A 22,900-nucleotide genomic window follows, 5' to 3' on the forward strand; every position below is an offset into this window, starting at 1 on the left:
CAGAAGGAAAGCTTGCAAGTCTGAAGCTCAGTGGCTGTGAGGAGCATGGTAGGAGGTGAAACAGGAGAAGTAACAGGGGCCCAATTGTGTAGCCTCGTGGCCATGGGGAGGAATTTCCTCTTTTCCCTGAGAGCAATGGAAGGGCCATTGGAGAGGTGTAAGCAGAGGACGAGCAAGAAGAACCCCCTCCTGAGAGAGGTGGTTGGAAGACCACTGTGGTTGTCCAAGCGAGAGACGATGTGGGTTAGACCAGAGGGTGGCCACAGGGTAGATGGATGGGAGAGACAGTGAAGAGGTGAATGGACCTAACCTAGTGAAGGACTAGATGTGGGGTTGGGAGAGAGAGGAGTCCACAATGAGTTCCAGGCTTTGAGCTTGTGAGGTCGAATGAATGTTGAACCACTCATCCTAGGCCGTGATTCTTTTTTTTTAATTGATGTATGGTTGATCTACAATGTTGTGTTAGTTTCAGGTGTACAGCAAAATGATTCAGTTGTATATTCGGTTTTATATATATATATATATTCTTTTTCATATTCTTTTCCATTATGGTTTATCACAGGATGTTGAATATAATTCCCTGTGCTATACAGTTGGACCTTGTTGTTTATCCATCCTATATATACGAGTTTGCATCTGCTCATCCCAAACTCCCAAACCATCCCTCTCCCCCCCGCCTCCCCCTTGGCAACCACCAGCCTATATATATATGTGTGTATATATACCTATGTATGTGTGTATATATATATATATATATATATACACACATATATATATGTTCTTTTCCATTATAGGTTATTACAACATATTGAATATAGTTCCCTGTGCTATACAGTAGGTCCTTGTTGATTATCTATTTTATATATAGTAGTGTGTATCTGTTAATCCCAAACTCCTAATTTATCCTTCCCCCCTTCCCCATTCCCCTTTGGTAACCATAAGTTTCTTTTCTATGTCTGTGAGTCTGTTTCTGTTTTGTAAATAAGTTCATTTGTATCATTTTGTTAGATTCCACATATAAGTGATATCATATGATAGTTGCCTTTCTTTGTCTGACTTACTTCACTTAGTATGATAATCTCTAGGTTTATCCATGTTGCTGCAAATGGCATTATTTCATTCTTTTTTATGGCTGAGTAATATGCCATTGTATATATGTACCACTTCTCCTTTATCCATTCATCTGTCAGTGGACATTTAGGTTGCTTCCATGTCTTGGCTATTGTGAATAGTGCTGCTATGAACACTGGGGTGCATGTGCCTTTTTGAATTAGAGTTTTCATGTTTTCTGGATATATGCCCAGGAGTGGGATTGGTGGATCATATGGTAGTTCTATTTTTAGTCTTTTAGGGAACCTCCATACTGTTCTCCATAGTGGCTGCATCAATTTACATTCCCATCAATGGTGGAGGAGGATTCCCTTTTCTCCACACCCTCTCCTAGGTTCCATTTTGGACCCATTGAGTTCAAGGTGGCTCCAAAGCCTCCAGGAGTTTCTGTGTGGTAGGATCAATTGGTACACACAGCCTGGAAAGTCACTGGCCATTAGGTGGTGACTGAAGCCTTTGGAGCCAATGAGGAGAGGATGGTTGTAGGATGGAGGCTTGACGGAGTCCAGTAATTAATGGCCAGGAGGACAAAGATGCATGTGCAAAAGGGCTGATGCATGAAATGGAAAATTGAGAGGGTGCGCTTCCATTGAAGTCATGCAGGCGTTTCAAGAAAGAGAGAGTGGCCAAGTAGAAAGGGCACAGAAAGTTGTCCATTGGCTCGAGTGGTATAGCCATACGTTGTTGGCCTGTTGTGCTATGGGGATGGGGTATAAGCCATACTGGAACAAGGCAGTAGAGATAGCAAGAATGGGGAGCCCCATCAAGAAACGTGATGAAAGGGAGGCATGAGACAGGGTAATACCAGGAGGAAGGTGTGGGATCACCATCCTCATCCTCTTGGCTCATGATATCAGTGGTTAGACAGACACGCAAGCAGGGAAGGACCATGGTGTGGTCATGAAACTTGGGGGTCCAGAGGTTCCATAATGGAGGAGGGATTAACTCCTTGGATACTAAGGCAGGTGAGCTGATGCCTGAGTATGTAAGGTAAGAGTGCTTGATGGACAAGACAGGAACTAGAAGTAAGGAAATGTCATCCTGGCAAAGGGATTAACAGGTACAAGAATTTGATAATCCAAGTATCCAAGTTTTTCTCTGTCCTCCCTTCCCTCTGGTCCAAAAAATGTCTCTCCTCCTATATACCATATAGGTGTATATGGTTGTGGGTGTCTAGGTATATGGTGAGGTGTTAACTGCCAAATATATGTGCTGGGAGGGGAAATGGAATATGCCGAGAAGTATCCATCCAGTGGTGGAGTGCTGCCATGACAAACATGATGCAGTAAACCAGGAGCCATTTGAAATAAATGGGTAGGTGTGCAGGTAAGGACATTTAAGAACCAAAACAAGGTTTGACAAATCTGACTTATTCCTGTTTTTCTCTTTTTTCTTTTACAGTCAACTTTGACCATTTTCAGATCCTACGGGCCATTGGTAAAGGGAGTTTTGGGAAGGTAAGAATGATGGATTTTAACAAATTTCATCAATAAAATAGGAAAGTTCCGACCACTGGGCTTATGCCTATGTGCATGTTTGTGTGTTTGTTTTTGTGTTGATTGCTGGGCATTGGGAATTTCCTGTTTGACAGAAAGGTTTGAATTTGCTAAATTTGAAATGTGAAAGGAAGTCTGAATAGTTTCCTTTGGATATGCTGTAATTTCATTCTGAAAATTAAATTACAGCAGTCCTGCTTTAGGTGAATTACTATGGTAATTATTTCAAGATTGCTAATGCTATTTCTTCCTTGAGGATCTAAATAAGGAAAGTGGAAAAAACCCCGCAAATTTATGTGATGGCTAGCAGTAGCTCTTTCCTGCAATGGAGGCACTTTAAAATATTATTGTGGAAAGGAGATTTAACATGAGATCTGCCTGCTTAAATTTTTAAGTGTACAATATATGTATTATTGTTGGCTATACATAGAACACTGTATAGCAGATCTCTAGAGCTTACTCATCTTGCTTGGCTGAAGCTTTATGCCCATTAGTTAGTAATTCCCTGTGTCTCCATCCCTTCAAGCCCTGGAAACCAGCTTTCCAGTCTTTGGTTCTATGAATTGGAATATTTTAGATACCTCCTGTACATGGAATCATGCAGTATTTGTCTTTCTGTGACTGGCTTATTTCACTTGGCATAACGTCCTCAAGATTTACACATGTTGAACAAAAGTGGCGAGAATGGGCATTCTTGTCTTGTTCCTGAACTAAAGGGAAAAACTTTCAGCTTTACACTGTTGCATATGATGCTAGTTGTGGGCTTGTCATATATGGCCTTTTATTATGTTGAGGTTTCTTCTATACTCATTTTGTTGAGAGTTTTTATCATAAGTGGATGTTGAATTTTGTCAAAAGCTTTTTCTGCATCTATTGAGATGATCACGTGATTTTTATCCTTCATTTTGTCTATTTGGTATATCATGTTGATTGATTTGTGGATGTTGAATTGTCCTTGCAGCCATGGAATAAATGTCACTTTGAATATTGTGGATGATCCTTTTAATGTATTGTTGAATTCAGTTTGCCAATATTTTGTTGAGGATTTTTGCTTCTATGTTCATCAGGTACATTGGCCTGTAATTTCCTTTTTTTGTGGTGTCCTTGTTTGGTTTTGGTATCAGGGTAATGCTGACCTTGTAAAATTAGTTTGGAAGTGTTCCCTCCTCCACAGGAAGAGTTTGAGACGTATAGGTATTAAACATTTGGGTGTTTGGTAGAATTCACCAGTGAAGCTGTCTGACCCTGGATTTTGTTTGTTGAGAGTTTTTAATCTCCTTACTAGTAATTATGTTTATTCATAATTTTCTCTTTCTTCATTATTCACTCTTGGAAGATTGCATGTTTCTAGGAATTTATACATTTCTTCTAGGTTGTCCAATTTGTTGGCATATAATGGTTCATAGTAGTGTCTTACGATCCTTTGTATTTCTTTGGTATTAGTTGTAATTTTATCGCTTTCATTTCTGATTTTATGTATTTGAGCCCTCTCTCTTTTTTTCATAGTGAGTCTAGCTAAAGACTTGTCAGTTTTGTTTATCTTTTCAAGGAATCAGCTCTTAGTTTCATTGATCTTTTCTATTGTCTTTTTAGTCTCTGTTTCATTAATTTCTATTCTGACTTTTATTGTTTCCTTCCTTCTGGTACCTTTGGGCTTCATTTATTCTTCTTTTCCTAGTTACTTTAGCTTTATCGTTAGGTTGTTTATTTGAGGTTTTTCTTGTTTCTTGAGGTAAGCCTCTATCACTGTAAACTGCCCTTTTTGAGCTGCTTTTGCTGCATTCCACAGATTTTGGTATGTTGTATTTCCATTTTCATTTGTCTCAAGGTATTTTTTTAAATTTCTCCTTTGATTTCTTCTTTGACCCATTGGTTGTTCAGTGGCATGTTGCTTGTCTCCACGTATTTGTGTTTTTCCAGTTTTCTTCTTGTAAATGATTTCTAGTTTCATACCATTGTGGTCAGAAAAGATACTTGACATGATTTTGATCTTCTTATATTTATTGAGACTACTTTTGTAGCCTAACGTATGATCTATCTTGGACGATGTTACATGTCCACTTGAGAAGAACGTGTATTCTGCTGCTTTTGGATGGAATGTTCAATATGTATGTATTAAGTCCATCTTGTTTAAAGTGTGCTTTAAGGCTGATGTTTCCGTGTTGATTTTCTGTCTGTATAGTCTTTCCATTGTTATAAGTGTTATAAGTCCCCTATCATTATTGTATTGCTGTCATTTTCTCCTTTTAGGTCTGTTAATATTTACTTTATATATTTAGGTGCTCTTATGTTGGGTGCCTAAATATTTACAAATGTTATGTCTTCTTGCTGGAGATGACTTTATCATTATGTAATGCTCATCTTTGCCTTTTATTAGTCTTTGTTTTAAAGTCTATTTTGTCTGATATAAGTATATCTACCCAAGCTCTCTTTTGGTTTCTATTTGCATGACACATTTTTTTCCATCCTTTCACTTTCAGTTTGTGTGTGTCCTTACATCTGAAATGAGTCTGTGGTGGGCAGCATATATCTGGGTCTTGGTGTTTATCCGTTCAGCCATTCTATGTGTTTTGTTTGGAGAATTTAGTCCATTTACATTTATAGTAAGTATTGATAACTATGTACTTATTGCCATTTTGATAATTGTTTTCTGGCCGTTTTGTAGTTCCTCTATGTTTCTTTCTTCTTCTCTTGCATTCTTCCCTTTTGGTTTGATGACATTCTATAGGGTTATGCTTAGATTCCTTTATCACTATCTTTTGTGTATCTACTATAGGCTTTTGCTTTATGGTTACCATGAGGCTCACATGTAACAGCTTATATATATATACACAGACACATAAATATATATGTATGTGTATATATAAAATCATCTATTTAAAACTGATAGTAAGTTAAGTTTGAATGCATTCTAGAACTCTGCATTTTGAACCCCCTTCACATTTTATGTTTTTGATTTCACATTTTACATTTTTTAAATTTCATGTATCATTTAACTAAATTATTATTTTTATTACTTTTACTTTTTAAACTTCATAATAGCTTTGTAAGTGATCAATCCACTACTTTTACTATATATTTACCTTTACCAGTGAGATTTTTACTAATTAGTGCCCTTTCTTTTTAGCTTAAAGAAGTCCCTTTAACATTTATTGTAGGTCTGGGTTAGTGGTGATGAACTCCTTTAACTTTTGTTTGTCTGGAAAGCTCTTTATCTCTCCTTCAATTCTAGACAATAACCTTGCTGAGTCAATTATTCTTGGTTGGAAGTTTTTTCCTTTCAGCACTTTGAAAGTGCTGGCCTTCAAAGTTTCTGCTAAAAAAATCTGCTGATAGTATTATGGGGGTTCCCTTGTTTGTAACAAGTTTTTCTCTTGCTGCCTTTATGATTTAGCTTCAGCTTTTGACATTTTAACTGTAATGTGTCTCGGTGTGGGTCTATTTGAGTTCATTTTGTTTGGAACTCTCTGGGCTTCCTGAATCTGGATGTCTGTTTCCTTTTCCAGATTAGGGAAGTTTTCAGCCATTATTCCCTTAAATAAGTTGTCTGCCTATTTCTCTCTCTTCTCCCTCTGGACCCATATAATGCAAATGTCATTCTGCTTGATGTCGTCTCATAGGTCCCTTAAGCTATCTCCACTTTTTGAATTTTTTTTTTTTTTTGCTGCTCTATTTGAATGAGTTCCAGTGACATGTCTTCCAGATCACTGATTCTTTCTCTGCTTCTTGTAGTCTGCTATTGAACCCCTCTAGTGTATTTTGCAGTTCAGTTATTGTATATTTCATCTTTGTGACTTTTATTTGGTACTTACTTATATTTTCTATCTCAGTTTAAGTTCTGTCTGTGTTCATCCAGTCTTCTCCCAAGTTCAGTGAGCATCATTATGACTAACATTTTGAACTCTGTTTCAGCTAAATTACTTATCTCCATTTCATTAAGGTTTTTTTTAACCTGTGGTTTTATCTTTTCCTAATGTTTGGAACAAATTCCTTTCTCTCCTCATTTTGCTTGAATCTCTGTGTGTTTCTATGTATTAGGCAAAACAGCTATCTTTCCCAGTCTTGAAGTAGTGGCCTTGTAAAGGAGATGAACCTTCTTGTTTAACCTTGCCCTAGCTCTTGGTTATACTTTGAGCCATTGTGATTGTCTTAGCACCCTGATTTATTCTTGGTAATTCCCAGTTGTTGAAGACTTGTGAGTGTTCCAGAGGGTGGGATCTCAGTTAGCCCTTAATTTCAGGCTGATTAGAAACTAGGCAGCAGCTTTCAAGGTATGCAAATATACACAGTACTGTGAAAATGCAATTGTAAACCTTGCTGGCCTCCGCACCAGGTGATCTACAGGTGTCCCATTAGTGAAGTTGCAAAAATCGGGGCTCCAGGGGAGTGTTTGATTTCATTTCTGGGAGGTACCAGTGAGCTGTAGTGAGGTCAAGGGAGAGCACAAAGGTGATATCCCCTAGACCTTCCATAGCCTCTAGACGTATGGAAAACTGGAAGCCTGTCCATCAGGCTGAAGCTTCAAGACAGGTAAATAGGGCTTTTTCACAGGAAGACTGGGGGTGCATCACAGTCAGCTGTCTGTGCAGTAACTGGAGTGCGGTAGCCTGCCAAGAATAGTCTCTCTGATTGTTTCAGACCCATGGGGTCCCAAAACACAATCCCCCCTGGACACCAGAGCCAGGTGCTCAAGAGGCATACACTGTATGGGCTGCATGTGCCAACTGGCTTTGGCAGGGCTGCAGAAGTGGCATGAGGATGAGGCATGTACACTGGGACTAACAAGGTGGAGAGCACAAAAATGGCACCTGCCAGCTTCTGTCTCCAGGAAGAGTCCCAACATATTCCTGCCCCTCCAGCAGATGCTTTAAGATTAGTAAATAAATCTCCTTCACCTATGGTCTAGACCTTTCCATACTGTTGCTTTTGTGCTGGGTCCCAGGGCGAGTGAGTCTGTGTGCGAGCCCTTTAAGGGTGCGTTCCCTGTTCCCTACAGCCCTATGGTTCTTCTGGATGTAAGTCCTGCTGGTTTTCAAAGCCAGGCATTTTGGGAGCTCTTCTTACCAGTGCAGGTCCCAAGGATTGGGATGCCAGATGAGAGCACAGACCCCTGGCTCCTCAGGGAGAAGTTTTGTATTTGTGAGACCCCTCCCAATTTCAGGTCACCAGGCTGGGCGTGGGGTTTTGGGCAAGATCGCATCTCTGCTTCTCCTTCCCATCTTGATGTGGCTCTTTTATCCTTTGCTGTGGAGGAGCTGTTCAGCTAGTTTTTGGATCCTTTTCATAGGGAATTTTTCCATAGGTAGCTGTAAATTTGTTGTGCCCATGGAAGGAGGTGAGTTCAGGATCTTCCTACTTCACCATCTTGAACCGCCTCCTTCCTCAATCTCTGTCTTTACTGATTTTAACAATCTAGCTGTTTTATCCATTTCTGAGATGGTTGTATACAATCTCCAACTCTGATTTTGGAGTTGCTTCTTCTTCCTTTAATTCTGTCAGTTTTGCTTCTTATACTTGGAAGGTCTGTTGTTAGGTGCATACAGTTTTATGGTTGTTATGGCCTCATGATGAATTGACCTTATTATCATTGTGAAATATACTTTTCTATCTCTGCTAATAATCTTTTTTGAAGCCTATTTTTTCTGAGATTAATATAGTCATTCCAACCTACATGGCATATATTTTTCCATTTTTTTTTCTTTCATTCTATCTGTGTTTTTATATCTGACATAAATCTCTTGAGGATAGCATATAGTTAGGTCTTGCTTCTCTTTAAATCCACCTGGCAATCTCTTTTAGTCCTTTATTTGTTCTTGTTCTCTTTCTCTTTTGTTCTTCTGTTTCTCTTTTCCTGTTTTGCTTTGGATTAATTGAATATTTAGAATCTCCATTTAATTTATCTACTGACTTTATAGCTATACTTCCTTGTGTTATGTTTTAAAATTGTTGCTCTAGGGATTATAATACACATCTTCAATTTATTTCACAGTCTGCTTAGAGTTAATATTTTATACTTCACATAAAATATAAAAACCTGGCAACCGTATAGGTCTATTTACCACTCCTGTCAACCATTATACTATAGCTGTCATATGTATTACAGCTTCTTAAATCATAAGTCTCCAATACAATATTATAGTTTTTTGCTTTAAATGTATAGAAATATATGCATATATAATATATGTGTAAAATATATACTTATTTTAAAATATGTGTAGCTTTTTGGCTTTTAAAAAATTAGGAGGAAAATAGTTCTTGATATTTACCCATACCTTTCGTGAAGGTCTGAATTTCCCTCTGGTATCCTTTCCATTCATCCTGAAGAATTTTCTTTAGTATTTTATGTGGTGCAAGTCTCCTGTCAATGCATTCTCTTAATTTTATTTTATCTGAAATGTATTTATTTCACCTTCTTTCTTAAAGAATATTTTTACTGGATACAGGTTATTGGGTTGACAGATTTTTCTTCACTGCTTTAAAGATTTTGTACCATTGTCAGCTGACCTCCATGCTTTCTGATGAGACGTCATTAGACTTGAATCATTATTATCTGATAGTAATGTGTCACTTTCGTCTCTCTCCTTTCAAGATTTTCCTTTAATCTTTGACTTTCAGCAATTTGACTATGATGTGCCTAGGTGGAAATTCTGGATTAAAAGAAAATATTTTCTCTCTCTTTGCTTAGATTTCCTATATTTTCATTTATTTCTATCATATTGCCCTTTATATCATGCAGCATATTCATAGTCATAAGAGCTGTTTTCATGTCCTTTATGCTAATTCCAACATATGGGTCATTTTAAGATTCACCTCCATTGAGGATGGGTTACATTTTCCTGGTTCTTTATATGTTGAATAGTTTTGGGTTGCATCCTGGATATTGCCAATGCTATGTTGTATAGACTTTGGATTGCATTGTATTTCTTTGAAAATATATTTTTAATGAGCAATTAACTTGGTTGGATTTACACTGCATACTCTGCCTCTTGGGCAGGCACACAAAGCGCAGTCTTTTCTTCTTCACTGTATTGCTTATAGTCTGCCCCTTATAGTCCTTGGGGGTCAGCCAGAGATTTGGGCAGAGTTTATGTGCCACGTTTGAGATTCCCCTTCTCTAGATTTTTCAGAGAGAAGAGTTGTGGCCCAGAGAATTTAGGAAGTTTGCCTCTAGTCTCTATGGATAGTAGCTGAACTTCAACAACAACAAAAGATTTTAAAATTCTGTTAAATCTTTAGTTTCTGTTGTCCCTTATGTTGAGGATTTCATGGATGAAGGAAAATGGAAGCAACTTTTTAAATCCACAACACAATCGGCACCACATAGAAGCATATCACTTTTACCCTCATGTCAATGATGATTTTGGTTCTGAGCTCCTTGCACCCCTTCCTGTCATACTACCAAATCTGTTAGCATATGCCCTCATGAATCATTAATTGATTATATCCTGTCACCATCCTTAAAAGTTTTGTTTTCCTTTTCTGCCTACATCTGTGCTGCTGTTTGCCTACTGGCTTGGCTCTCAGAACCTGTATTCCAGAGCATAAATGTACTAAAGCTATGGTTATAATGGATGTTCTGAAAAAAATGCAAGCTTTATAGAGGATCTAGTTTTAAGTCCCTCTTAGGTTGTAGCAATTTCTTGATGACACCCAAATTCATGTAAAATGTACACAAACATCCAGTATTCAGGATGAGGTTAGTTTATTTCAAGGCAATCGAACATAGCTTTGTTGTGGTCAAAATACCAAATAATCGCTGCCTTTCATGGTAAGTGTAGATGAGTCTGTATGACTATTATGAGACTCAAGGTGGAGCTGAGCTGGACTAAGATGAAGAAAACCACCCTCCTAATATTGAATGGATATTTTGGCTTTGCTATCTGCCTTTGGCAGGTTTGATATCTGACATTTATTAAGAGTTTTCAAGAAAGACATTTCATTGTTAAAGTATGACAGTAGCCTTGGTTATCAGGAAAAAGCACATGTGAATTCACAGAAATCTCATTTTACTTTCATTCTGGAGGAAGTTGTGCTTCCCCAGTGTAGCACCAAAGTAAACAGCTGCAGGCAATCCACTGATTTTTAGCAAGAATTCACTGAAAATTTGTATAACCCTTTTATGACTGAATTTTAGGACAGTTGAGGCACAGCAGATTAATTTCTACATATCTCAGTGGAAACACTTTAGTTTCGGGAAGCAGGCTGCCTCCGATATATACTAGTTGTGGCTACCTGGGAAAGTGAATTAGCCACCCTGAAGCTTAGTTTACTCATCTGTAAAAAGGAAAGGGAATGGAGAATCATAGTGGACTGTAGTAACTGTTGTTTTTGACTGTTCAGCATGCTTTTTGGTCCCCTTTCTTATCACAATAACATCTCTTTCCTTTGGAAAACATCTACCCCACCCCATGTAGACTGTCAATTATTATGGTCCCTCACTCACCTTGTGAGATAGGCATGTGACCTGGCTGGGCCAACCACTTGGGCCATATTCAGCTAGACTGGTGTTTGGTCCAAGGAGTGGCTGTGTGACCCAAGCCCAGCCATTCATAATCCTTCCACGGAATCAGAGGTGAAAGGCTTGTTCTCATCCTCTCATTAATGATGTACTGTAAGAAAACAGGTCTGCGTGAGTTGGTGACCGTTTTTCTCAGCAACTGGTGAAGGTGAAAGTCTCTCTGCAAAAGGAAAGAATGAGGCCCAAAGTGAAGAAACAAACAGATGTAAGAGGCAGGTGGAGAGATGGACTCCTGTTGAGTAGGGTCAGGACTGGGGCGAGCAAGCAAGGCACCAGGAGTGAAAATTTAAGGAAGCATTGCTCCCAGGGTCCTCCAAATGCAGGTCAACATTGCTTCCTTACATTTTGCCCCCTCACTTGCTGGACCCCAGTCCTGGCCCTGCTGGGCACTGTCTGAGCTTGGGTTCCTCCAGGAGCTGAAACTGAGACAAAGAATTGAGTGCAAGCAGTTTTGGGGAGGGAGGTGATCCCAGGAAACACCTGAAAGAGAGAGGGAGTGAGACCCAGAAAGCAAGGCAGCCAAGGATGGGCATTTGGTGAAGCCACTCACCACTGAGGCCCTTGGACACACCTCCATTCTGGAACTCAGTGCCGAGGGTGCCTTGAAGGCAGCCGAAGGTCAGAGAAGCTGATGTTTTTATGCACAGTTCCCTGTTCATCATTGATGGAGGGCTGCTTTAAGCAGCATTACCTCTCCTGCACTTTTTGGCTTATCCCATCCAGGGCAGAAGAAGGTCCCCAGCAGAGAGTCACAGGTGTCCACAGTAAGCATCCTGAGGTGTGTGGAGGTGCAGGAGAGGGAACATGGCTAGGTACCATCAGTGCCTCTGCCTTTGTGCTCTTCCAGTCCTGTGAGCCTTATCCACTGTCCTTACCAGCTACAGGAGCTGGCATCCTGTTTTGATTATGCAAGATCATGTTGGGTTCCCAGTATTTGCAACTTGGAGTAGAGTCCTGACCAATCAGAAACTCACAGTCATTGTCCTAGGAACTGGACCCCTCTTACCATCCTTGTTGCCCTAAAAGCCCAGTGTGCTGGGCATTATTATCCCCATTTACATATGATGAGTCGGAAGCCTGGAGAGGACCCCACTGTCACACACAACCTGTTTTGTTTCCACATGTTCCTCCCAAATACAGAAGTTAGGTTGAAACTAGCTTTAGTCACATGTGTATCAGCAGGAGACCATGGGGGTCAGGGGGATAGTGTCCATCAGTGTCCAAAAACACTGGACATTTGGTTTGGGAAGTAACATAACATAGAGGAAAGAGCATGGGCTTTCTGGATGGGGAGGCCTAGGCTCAGATTCTGGTCCTGCTGTTTCTAGCCATGTGAACTTGGACCAGTCATAAAGCTTCTGCAAACCTATGTTTCCTCTTCTGAAAAACAAGAATGCCCATTTCTGTCCTTATTATGTTCACATTTTCCTTAAAATCCTTGAACATACAGAACATATTAATAATAGCTCTTTTAAATTTTGTTTAAAATTGTTTAAATAATTTGATCACTAATGCTTATTTACTAATTTCGTCACTGGTGCCATTTCTGGGTTTGTTTGTCTTTATTAATTTTCCTCCTGCTTATGGGTCATATTTTCCTGCTTCTTTGCGTGTCTAGTAATTTTTTTTGGACACTGGACATTGCAATTGTACTTTATTTATTTATATATTTTTATTGATTTACAATGTTAAGTTAGTTTCAGGTGTACAAAATAGTGATTTGATATTTTCATAGATTATACTACATTTAAAGTTATTATAAAGTATTGGTTATATTCCCTGTGCCATACATTATATCCTTGTATCTTATTTATTTTATACCTAGTAGTTTGTTCCTCTTAATTCCCTTCCCCTCTCTTTCCCTTCCCCCCACCCCTCTTCCCTCTGGTAACCGCTCAAATAGAATTTAGAGAGATGAGAACTACAATATATGAAATGAAGTATTCATTGGATGGGATTAACAGCAGATTAGGCAGTGCAGAAGAAAAGGTTAGCGAACTTGAAGATACAGCAGTAGAAACTATACATGATGAAGCATAGAGGAAAAAAAAAATTAACAGAGCCTCAGTGACTCATGGAACAAAATGCAATAGTTTAATAACATATGTGTCATTGGAGTCCCAGAAGGAGGGATGGGCATATAAAATATATTTGCAGAAATAGTGGCTGATTTTTTTTAATTGATGAAAATGATAAAACCAAATCCAAGAAGTTCAGCCGACTGCAAGCAAGAGAAACACAAGGAAAACATCATCAGTGATCATCATAATCAATTAATAAATAGTTTAAAACCATTAAGAGAAAATCTTAAAATCAACCAGAGAACAAAAGGACACATTGTGTTAGGAAATGGAAACTATGTAAACCCAGAGACAATGGAGCGATATCTCTCTAGTGATAAAAGAGAAGAACCATCAACCCAGAATTCTATATTGAACAAAAATACCTTTGTACAATGAAGGCAAATAAAGACTTAAAATAAAGAATGCCCTGAGTGATCTTACTGTGAAAATAAGGGGCAGAGACCATGCAGCCTCCAACATCAGACCTGACATATGGTTGGCATTTTTAAAATGCCTTCCGTGTCTTCTTGGCCCTGGGTGATGTGGTGGGTTCTGGAAAGTTTTAGGTAACCACCTGAAGGGGTGCGTCAGGGGAAGACCTGTCTGTCTTAGCTTCCTCTTTCCATCTGTCACAGCACATCTTGCCAAGGGATGGTCTTCAGCTTGCTCAGCTGCCTCTGCCATCAGACTGTGAGATCCCTGAAAGCTTGGGATTGGTCATATTCACCTGCCCAGTCCCATCAGCACCTGGCTTAGTGCTCAGCAGGTGGTAAAGGCTCAATAAATGCTACCTAGAGAATGGATGAGGGGGAGAGAGAAAGAAGAGGGAAAGCCCTGGTCTACATAGCAGCCAGTGATGTGATGAAGCATGGATTGGATCACATGCTTGCTGCTTTCAGAATGAATGCCAACCTCTTCTGCTGGCCCACAAGGCCCAGCAGTCTGACTTATGCCTAGTTTGCTGACACCTCTCTCTACCCACTCCATCTTCCTACTCATTCCACTCAGCCCTTCTTCTCATCTCTCGAACATGCTGAACTTATCTCTAACTCAGAACCTTTACACTTGCTGTGCCCTCAACCTTGATCACTTTCCCCCAGAACTCTGCAAGGATCACTCATACCATACAGAATTCTGCTCAAATGTCCCCTCAGTGGGGGCCCTCTCTGAATATCCACCCCACTTGACTCCACCCCAAGCATTTCATATCCATGTACCCTTTCTGGTCCCCTTTTCTTCAGTGCACCTGTCATTACCTGTAATTCCATTACATGCTTATTAATTTGTCCTCTTAGTTGTTGGTCTCGTGCACCAGAACATAAGCTCTGTGAGGGCAGCAACGTTCCCTCATTGTTCACAGTTGTATCTCCAGTACCTACTAAGCAAATATATATGTATAAAGTATGATACATATACACACATATGTATATTTACACCTACATATATGCATAATGCACATACATATACACACTCACTAATCAGCATATAGATACACGTATACACACGTTAAGCAGTGTATATGTATATATATATGTGAGCACACACATGAATATGCATATATACACACCTAGTAAGCTGTATACATAGACACATGCATATATATATAAACATATACACACATATCTATATGCATGTATATACACATACATATAGTATATATAAACACATGTATATGTATATGCATATAAGCAGTAAATATACATATATACATATACATATACACCCACTAAACAGTTTATATATAGGCAGATATACATATACCCACCATATATTATATACATATACACACCCATATATGTATACATATATATGTAAGCCCACAAAGCAGTATATATGTATATCTACACACATATATATATGCATGTATATACATACAAATACATGCATATATACATATCCACTAAGCAGTGTATATATTTATATTCATATATAATATATACTTACATATACATGTGCCTATGATACATATGACATATATGCTCTATATAATTAACTGAATGAATACATATTATGTAAATGAATGAAAAACTTGACAATTAACCAATCAACTGATAAGAGTTAGTTGACCGGTTTATACTGACTGCCTCTGGGTTAGGGTCCTGAGGAGAATTTCTCTATCTCCCCTGCTGCAAACTCTAATTTTTCACAAATGTCCCTTTAATTTCCACCTCTCTCCTGCCTCACTCTCCACCTCCCACAGGTTGCTCTTGACCCCTTGGTTGGTTGAGCCATTGGACATTTTGCTCCTGCACCAACAGAGAGAGTCCAGGCTGGAGTGTTCTGCTCTGAGTCAACTTTGAAGCCAACAGGGCTTAATTATTTTCAAGGGAAGGAGGAAGATACCTTTAGCAGAACTTTCTGAGAAGTTTGCTTCAAAAGTGTGTTTCTTGGATTAGCAAATGGGCCCCGTGCTTAGAGAGTCATAGGGTTGAAGCAAAATAAACAGAGAGTTAATTAAAATTCATGGAATAGCCAGAGGCAGTCTGCACATAAAACAGCAAAAAGTGGCACAGATTTATATGATAATAGCTCTTTATGTCTCTCAAAGGAAGAGTCTGGATAAAATTGAGCAAGAGTTGCACAGATGATAATTCCAGACTCCACACTCTTATTATGCAATGATGATCATTTCCACATGCAAGCATATTATTAGCTGTCTCATTCCACATTCCAGATTTTCACATCTGCATGTGAATTCACAGTGTGAAAAAAAATTTTGATTAATAGTGGACTAACCAATTTAGTGCCCAGACTGCAACAAATCCATTTTGGAATTAAGTAGAGATTCGATTTTATATATATGTTTATAAGTTTGAATGTTCAGAAACATTTGACTTAGTGTTTTTTTCCTTTAAAATGTAGTCTTTGGAAATCTTTTTCATCTTTTAAGATAAGGGTAGCATGGTGGAAAGCATAGCAGGATCTTGAGTCAGACGGTAAATGTTTATGCCAACTGTTCTGTCCCAGCAGTAGTCTAGGTACTTGTGATGGTGTGGCAAACAAGATGGACAAGGTCCCTGATGCCATAGAGCTGACAGTTAGTAAGGGAGACAAATACACAAACAATACCCAACCACGATTTCAATAATGATAGTTGCTCTGCAGAAAATGCATAGTGCAATGACCTGGGAGGGTAGGCCTGCTTTCCTTGGAGGAGAGGGCAACAGAGAAGGCTTTGCTGAGAAGGAGACATTTAAGCCAAGGCCTAACTGCTAAGAAGGAAACAGACCATGTGGAGATCCAGGGGGTAGAGCATCACATACAAAAGGGGCAGCAGATGCAAAGGTCCTGTGGCAGGGACAGACTTAGTAATGGGGCCATGGCAGCAAATGTGTGTAAGATGCCCAGCCAACATTGTGTCTGCCACAAGCAGGAGCTTGGAATATACGTTTGCTCTTTTCAGGACAACGCAAGAGTTAATCAGTTTATAGCAAAATGGTTAGAGAGCTTTGCCTCCAAGTCTGACAGAGCTGAGTTGGAATTCTGGTCAACCAGGTGACCCTGGGCAAGTTACCTAACTTTTCTGTGTTTCCAAAGTGAACTGTTATTCTTATGTAAGAATCATTTTTAGAATTCTTAAACATGATTCTTTTACTAGAAGCTTTTATTGTTCATGCAGACATCTTTTATAAGCGGTGGAATCCATTTCTTTTTAATGAAATATTTATTCCTTTCATATTAATTAGTCCATGTTTGGCTTGAGGCATAGGTTGGAGGAATTTGCTGGCTCCCAGGGATCACTTTATTAAGAGCTAAATATCACAGGAAATGCAGGCTCATTCGCGAATGGCTTTCAAGCATAGGCCAGAGCAAATGATCCATTACTGAGCAGTTTAACAGACGTCATTGCTCATTTGCATTTCCCATTTTCCAACAATGACGTCTCATTTCATATTCTGGATGAGCCTTCCCAGGCCCTTTTACATCTGTAAAGTGGTCTCAACCTTGCTTCACCCTAAAAGATACATTTCCAGCAATAAGGGTGTCAGAAAGCACCAAGGTTGGTCCTGGGCCCTTGCCCCCATGACTACTTTTTGGTGTTTCCTGACAAAGCAATGTCCCTTATGACTCCAGAGGGAAACTGTGTGCGTAAGCAGTGGCATTATTTATAAAACACACGATCACCTCTTGGAATTACCTCCAAACTCTCCTCCACCCTGTTGCCAGAAAGAACTCCCCTCCCCCTCAAAACCCACATTTTCCATGTTGTTTGTTTGTATGTTCTTTCCTTTATTCATTCATTTGCAATTGTATACCTAGGATCCACTTTTTAAACCCTTCTGTAACTCCCCAGTGCCCTCAGGACACAAGCCAACTGTATTGGTCTGCTGGTGCTGATGTGACAAAATCCCACAGGCTGGGGGCCTTAAACCACAGGCGTGATTGTCTCACAGTTCTGGAGGCCAGAGGACACCAACCCAATTGGGTTAGGGCCTGCCCTCATGACCCCATTTTAACTCAATTACCTCTTTAAAAGTCCTGTCGCCAAATGCATCACATTCTAAGGTACTGGGGGTCAGGGCTTCAACATACAGATTTGGGGAAACACAATTCAACCTGCAACACTAACCTTTTAAACATGTCATTCAAAGCCATCTGTCACCTGCTCCTCACTCACCTTTGTCACCTCATCTTTTGCCATGATCTCCATGATGTCTGTCGTGCACTGTCTCAGGGTGAACACCAGGGAGTATCACCTGATACAGGTCAGAACTCACAGATGAAGTGTCCGCGGGACAGGCGCACTGTTTCTTAGCATCTTAAGGGGAGACTGGCTTGGCTTAGAGCATAGCTGGACACACCATGGGGCTGTGCCCCAACCAAGGCATGTCTCCCCATGCTGCTGTCTCTTTTTATGCTGACTGGGGATAGATAGTTTAGAATCAAGTACCAAGCAGTTTGAGCTTCCTGTGCTTCCAAATGCCCAGCACTGGTGGCCTTAGTGACTCCCTGGGCCCATGAGAAGTTGAAATCAGGTGCTGGCTTCTGATCCTGGCTGGCTCATTGCCACGTGTATTAGTCAATGTTCTCCAGGGAAACAGAACTAAAAAGAGGTGTGTAGATATAGACATAGATATAGATAGATTTATTTAAGTAATTGGCTCACATGATGATGGAGGCTGGCAAGTCTAAAAATCTGCAGGATAGGCTGTCAGGCTAGAGACCCAGGAAGTTGCTGATGTTGCTGTGAAAGGCCAAAGGTCATCTGCTGCAGAATTCCCTCTTTCTTGGGGGAGGTCAGTCTTTTGTTCTATTCAGACCTTCAACTGATTGGATGAGGCCCACCCACATGGAGGGCAATCTGCTTACTCAAAGTCCACCTTTTAAAATTCATCACAAATTAATTTTATCTAAAAGCACCTTCACGGAAACATACAGAATCATGTCTGACCACATATCTGGGCACCATAGCCCAGCCAAGCTGACACATTAAATTAACCATCACACCAAATAATTGTGATATTGTTCCTGAGCTCCTTCTTGGGCCACTTCCGCACATCTCTACAACGTTCTCTGGTCTTACCTTCAGTACATGTATGAATGATGATCATAATCACAATAATAATCAATAATTTAGTAAGTGTTTACCATGTAACCCTCACAACCACCCACTAAGATAAGTACACTGCTACCCCCATTTCACAGATGGGGAAGTTGAGAACACTACTAATACATGCTAAAATGCACCATGCATGTTCCATCTCTCTGTACTTAGAGAGGGGCTGTGTGCTCTCCTGGTAATGCACTTCCTTCCCCCTCTTCCTACACCTCCATCCTCATGAAGACAACCCTTGATGACTGAGAAACAGTTCAAATGCAGCCTCTTCCAGAATGCCTTTCCCTAATCCCGTATCCTGGTTAGGATCCCTCTTCTCAGGTCCCTTAGTCACATGTGCTCACCTATCCGATAGCACTGTTCTTTCCTAAGTAGTAATTATCCATTTCTCCAGCCAGCCAGCCACAGATGTCAACTAGGTGTTCCAGGCACTGTTCTAGTCACTGAGGAGGGAGCAGTGAATAAAAGAGAGAAAAATCCCTATCATTATGGGGTTTACACCACAGTGGGCAAGACAGACAAAGGGAAAACAAACAAACCAAGAAGCATGTGCTGTTACAGGAGTTGGCCAGGGTGATGGAGGAAACAGGGAGGGAGGATGGGGACTGAGGAGGGATTAGCTCATTCACACATGGAGGTCAGGGATGGCTTATGGGATAAGGTGATTCATGGGTAGAGCCTGAAGGAGGTGAGGACCCAAGACTGGACATCTGGGGAAGAGCATGGCAGACACAGGAATGGCACAGGGGCCAGGGTGGGAAGTGAGCAGGGAGGAGAGTAACAGATGGAATTAGAGGGGACTTGGGGCCACGCCATGTAGGGCCCAGTGACCTGAAGTGAGTGACTTTGTCTTTCACTCTTGAGTATTGTTTGTTTATCCCATTGAACCTTGAGTTCCTAGAGCAGTGTCATATCTTCATGGCTAACATAGTGCCAGGACCATGACAGGCATTTCACACATGTTTATTGACTGAAATATTCATCCAAATGAGTATTTTTCTTGAAGCTAACTTTTGATCACTCTAGTGAGGCCACCGTTGGTCACAGCCCACATGGACTTTCTGTGCCATGAAACATCATCGTATAGTTTGTGTATCAGATGGGGATGTTCTCAGGAATGAGAAACAGAAAATCTGCCTTATAGTGGCTTAAACAAAGAGGGTTTATTTTCTCACATAATAAGTCTGAAGGTAGGTGGCGCTATGATAACAGGCTCAGTAACTCTGACACCTTTGTAGCTTCATGGTCACAAGGGGCTGCTGCAGCTCCAGACATTACGTATGTGCTCGAGGTAGAAAGAAGAATAGTGGCAAAGGGAAGAAAAGTGGAACCATCTGTAGCTGTTCCCTTTTATTCAGAAAGCAAGACTTTTCTTAGAAGCCAATAGCAGACTAATATTTCATTGGCAAGAACTATGGCTACTTCTGGCTGCAAATGAGTATTTAATGGATCATACTGCCTCCTTGAAGAAAATTGTCTTATTGAAAAGGAAGAAGAAGGAGGATGCATTTGGGTAGTTAACAGTCATTGTCTGCCAAAGACAGTCTTCTTGTCAGATAAGGATATTTGAACAGCAGTACCCAGCATGATCACTCTTTTTTAGTGACCTTATTTAATCTTGATTTTTTTTTCTTTTTTGCTTTTCCCCAAATTGGTTGTTTCCCAGAATCTTGCTCCTGTAAGCATAACCAGTGTCCGTTAATGTCGCACTATAGCTGTGCATCAATCAACAGCATCTGCTAAGTGTACTCAAGCTGGGGGTGGGGTGGGCAGCACAGAGAAGGTCAACTGAGTCAGGTGAGAAGGGGCATCCAGGCTGGTCCATGGAAGGGCAGAGCCAGCCGTTGCACCCGCACAGTTCTGGGTTACCAGCACAGCTCTGGCTTCTCTGATTCTGGGGTGACCTGTCCCCCCAGAGCTTGGCTTGCCTGAGCTGAAAAGTGAGGGCTACAGTCCTGACCATCAAGGTCACTGAAGATGCAGCCAGACAAGGACTTTCCTGAAGAATCCAGCAAAGTGATTCTCAACTAGCCTGCATATCAGACTCCCCCTAGGGAGTTTTTACAAAATACAACATCCCAGGACCCTCCCAGACCTCTGGGGGTGCCACAGAACCGAGGTCATCAGTGCTTTGAAGGTAAGATCCGGCTGAGGACCACCAGATGATGGCGTGATGGAGGTTCTCAACACTCATCCCTGCCCCTTCTCTGCTGAATTGGGGTCAATTCCCAAATTCCTGATGCACAGTGTGCTTGACACGTGCCATTCTCATGGCAAATCGCCTGAAATCCATGCTCGCTAGCATTTATTTATTTGTCCCAATAAATTGTAATTAATAATGATAACATCAGGTCCTAATTGAATTAGACTAATGAGGAGTGTTAATTGGGTGCTTGCCTGTCAGCAGCTTGGGTGGCTTTGGCCAAATTGCTCATCCCTTGCCTCATTAACTGTGATTTCTGGTGGAAAGGGCTATGTGCTGACCTGCTGAGGAGCCTTGGGGCCACTTGGGACGCCCCTCTTCTGTTCTGAAGGTTCCCAGGATGTGGGCAGAGCTGCCTGCTGGTGAGGAGGGCTGACGTTCCCTCTAGAACACCTGTCCTGAGCCCAGGAGGCTGAGATGCTGCTTTAGTTTCAGCAGATTCCCTCCGTCACGTGGTCGCCTTGGGCTCCAGAGCTGGGAGGACGGGCAGGCCCTCCTGCTGTGAGTCCAGGCACCGAGGACCCCACCTCCCTCAAGCACACAGGGCCTGGTGGGCCTTGTCGTAACTGAAATTCCAGCTCCCCTGTGGACTCCCGCTCAGGCCTGGAGGTCAGGGTGGCCCTCAGGTCAGGAGATGGTGATGCCCGCAAGGGGTGAGGCAGGGGCCGGCCTGTAGGAGGGGTATTCTAAGCAGAGGGAACAGAATATGCTCGTGCTGGGAGTCAGGGGCCAAGGTGACAAGTTCGCATGTCTGAGCCTCTGGAAGCTCGGGGTTCCATAGGGGACCAGGCAGCATGGCTCCTGCCTTCATGGTGCCTGGGGTCTGCCTGTCAGTCAGTAAACAGGGAAGATCCAGTGTAGGAAGTAGCACAGTAGAAATAGGGGCTATGGGAGCCCACTGGGAAGGCTGTTGATGCAGCACCCCCAAAATAAAAGGGAGCCTCCTACAGAAAGTAATGAATGAGCAGAGACAGAGCTGGTGGGTGAGCGGGTAGGAGGGGGACATGGGCCAGGGAGGAAGTGAGAAGGGGAGAAAGCAGTGGTGATGGAGAAACTCTTTAAAGAAATTCTAAGGGGGGTGAGGTAGCTGGCATGAAGGGGATGTGTGCGTGTGTGTATGTGTATGTGTGTGTATTTGCGTGTATGTGTATATATGTGTGTGTGGTGTGTGTATGTGTGTGGTATGTATGTCTATGTGTGGTGTGAACACACACACATGCCTGTCGGAGGTGACAGAGGCGCGGAGGACTTGAATGACAAGACACAGACCTTGAACACTTCCTTAAGGTGAAAGAAAGCCCTTGCAGTGCTTCAAGTCTTTCACTTTGGGGAAGTTCCCACTGGGCAGAAGGACATGTGCAGAGACCAGAGCTGAGGAAACGCTGCTGGTGACGAAGCTATTACAGTGAAATGTTCCCGCCTCTGAAATCTCAGGCACTAACTCTAAGTACCAGAAGTCACTCTGGTCACAGGGACTTAGGGGGAGAGGACACAGGCCAGGGGATCGGGCTGGAATGTGGAGTCCCGGGCACTGACTTGGGAGTTAACGCACTCAGTGCTCAGGGTTGGGTCCCAGGCGGCAGCGTGCTCAGCTCCCCACCAGCCCACGTTTCCTGGGCACCTGTGTGGGCGACATGCTCTGCTGGGCTCCATGGACACCTGACTGTAGACCTGCGGGGCTCAGATGAAACCCACTGCCCAGGAGGGATCACAGAGGTGCCTGGCCGAGTTGGTCAGCCAGAAGTCGATGGCCATGATGGACATTTACAGACTGTCTTAGTTTCCTGTGGCTGCTTTAACACACTGGGTGATTTAAAACGGCAGACGTTTATTCTCCACTGTTCCGGAGGCTCTGGGAAGGATCTGTCCCAGGCCTGTCTCCTGGCTACTGGGGTTGCGGCGATCCTAGGCCTTCCTTGGCTTAAAGATGCATCATCTCTCCAATCTCTGCCT

At 41.6% G+C, this 22,900-nt stretch overlaps 1 protein-coding gene across 2 annotated transcripts in view; it reads left to right on the forward strand.

The window, feature by feature from the left end:
- The window catches only part of STK32B (serine/threonine kinase 32B), a 344,720-nt gene that overhangs the window by 89,752 nt on the left and 232,068 nt on the right, over positions 1-22,900 (forward strand). For both annotated transcript variants that reach the window (XM_068543234.1, XM_068543236.1), the window contains exon 2: positions 2,512-2,567. In XM_068543234.1, coding sequence (XP_068399335.1) covers positions 2,512-2,567 — 56 coding nt within the window. The remainder of the gene's footprint in view (positions 1-2,511; positions 2,568-22,900) is intronic.

Source organism: Eschrichtius robustus, chromosome 4 (assembly GCF_028021215.1).
Source record: "Eschrichtius robustus isolate mEscRob2 chromosome 4, mEscRob2.pri, whole genome shotgun sequence".
NCBI classification, from domain to species: Eukaryota; Metazoa; Chordata; class Mammalia; order Artiodactyla; family Eschrichtiidae; genus Eschrichtius; species Eschrichtius robustus.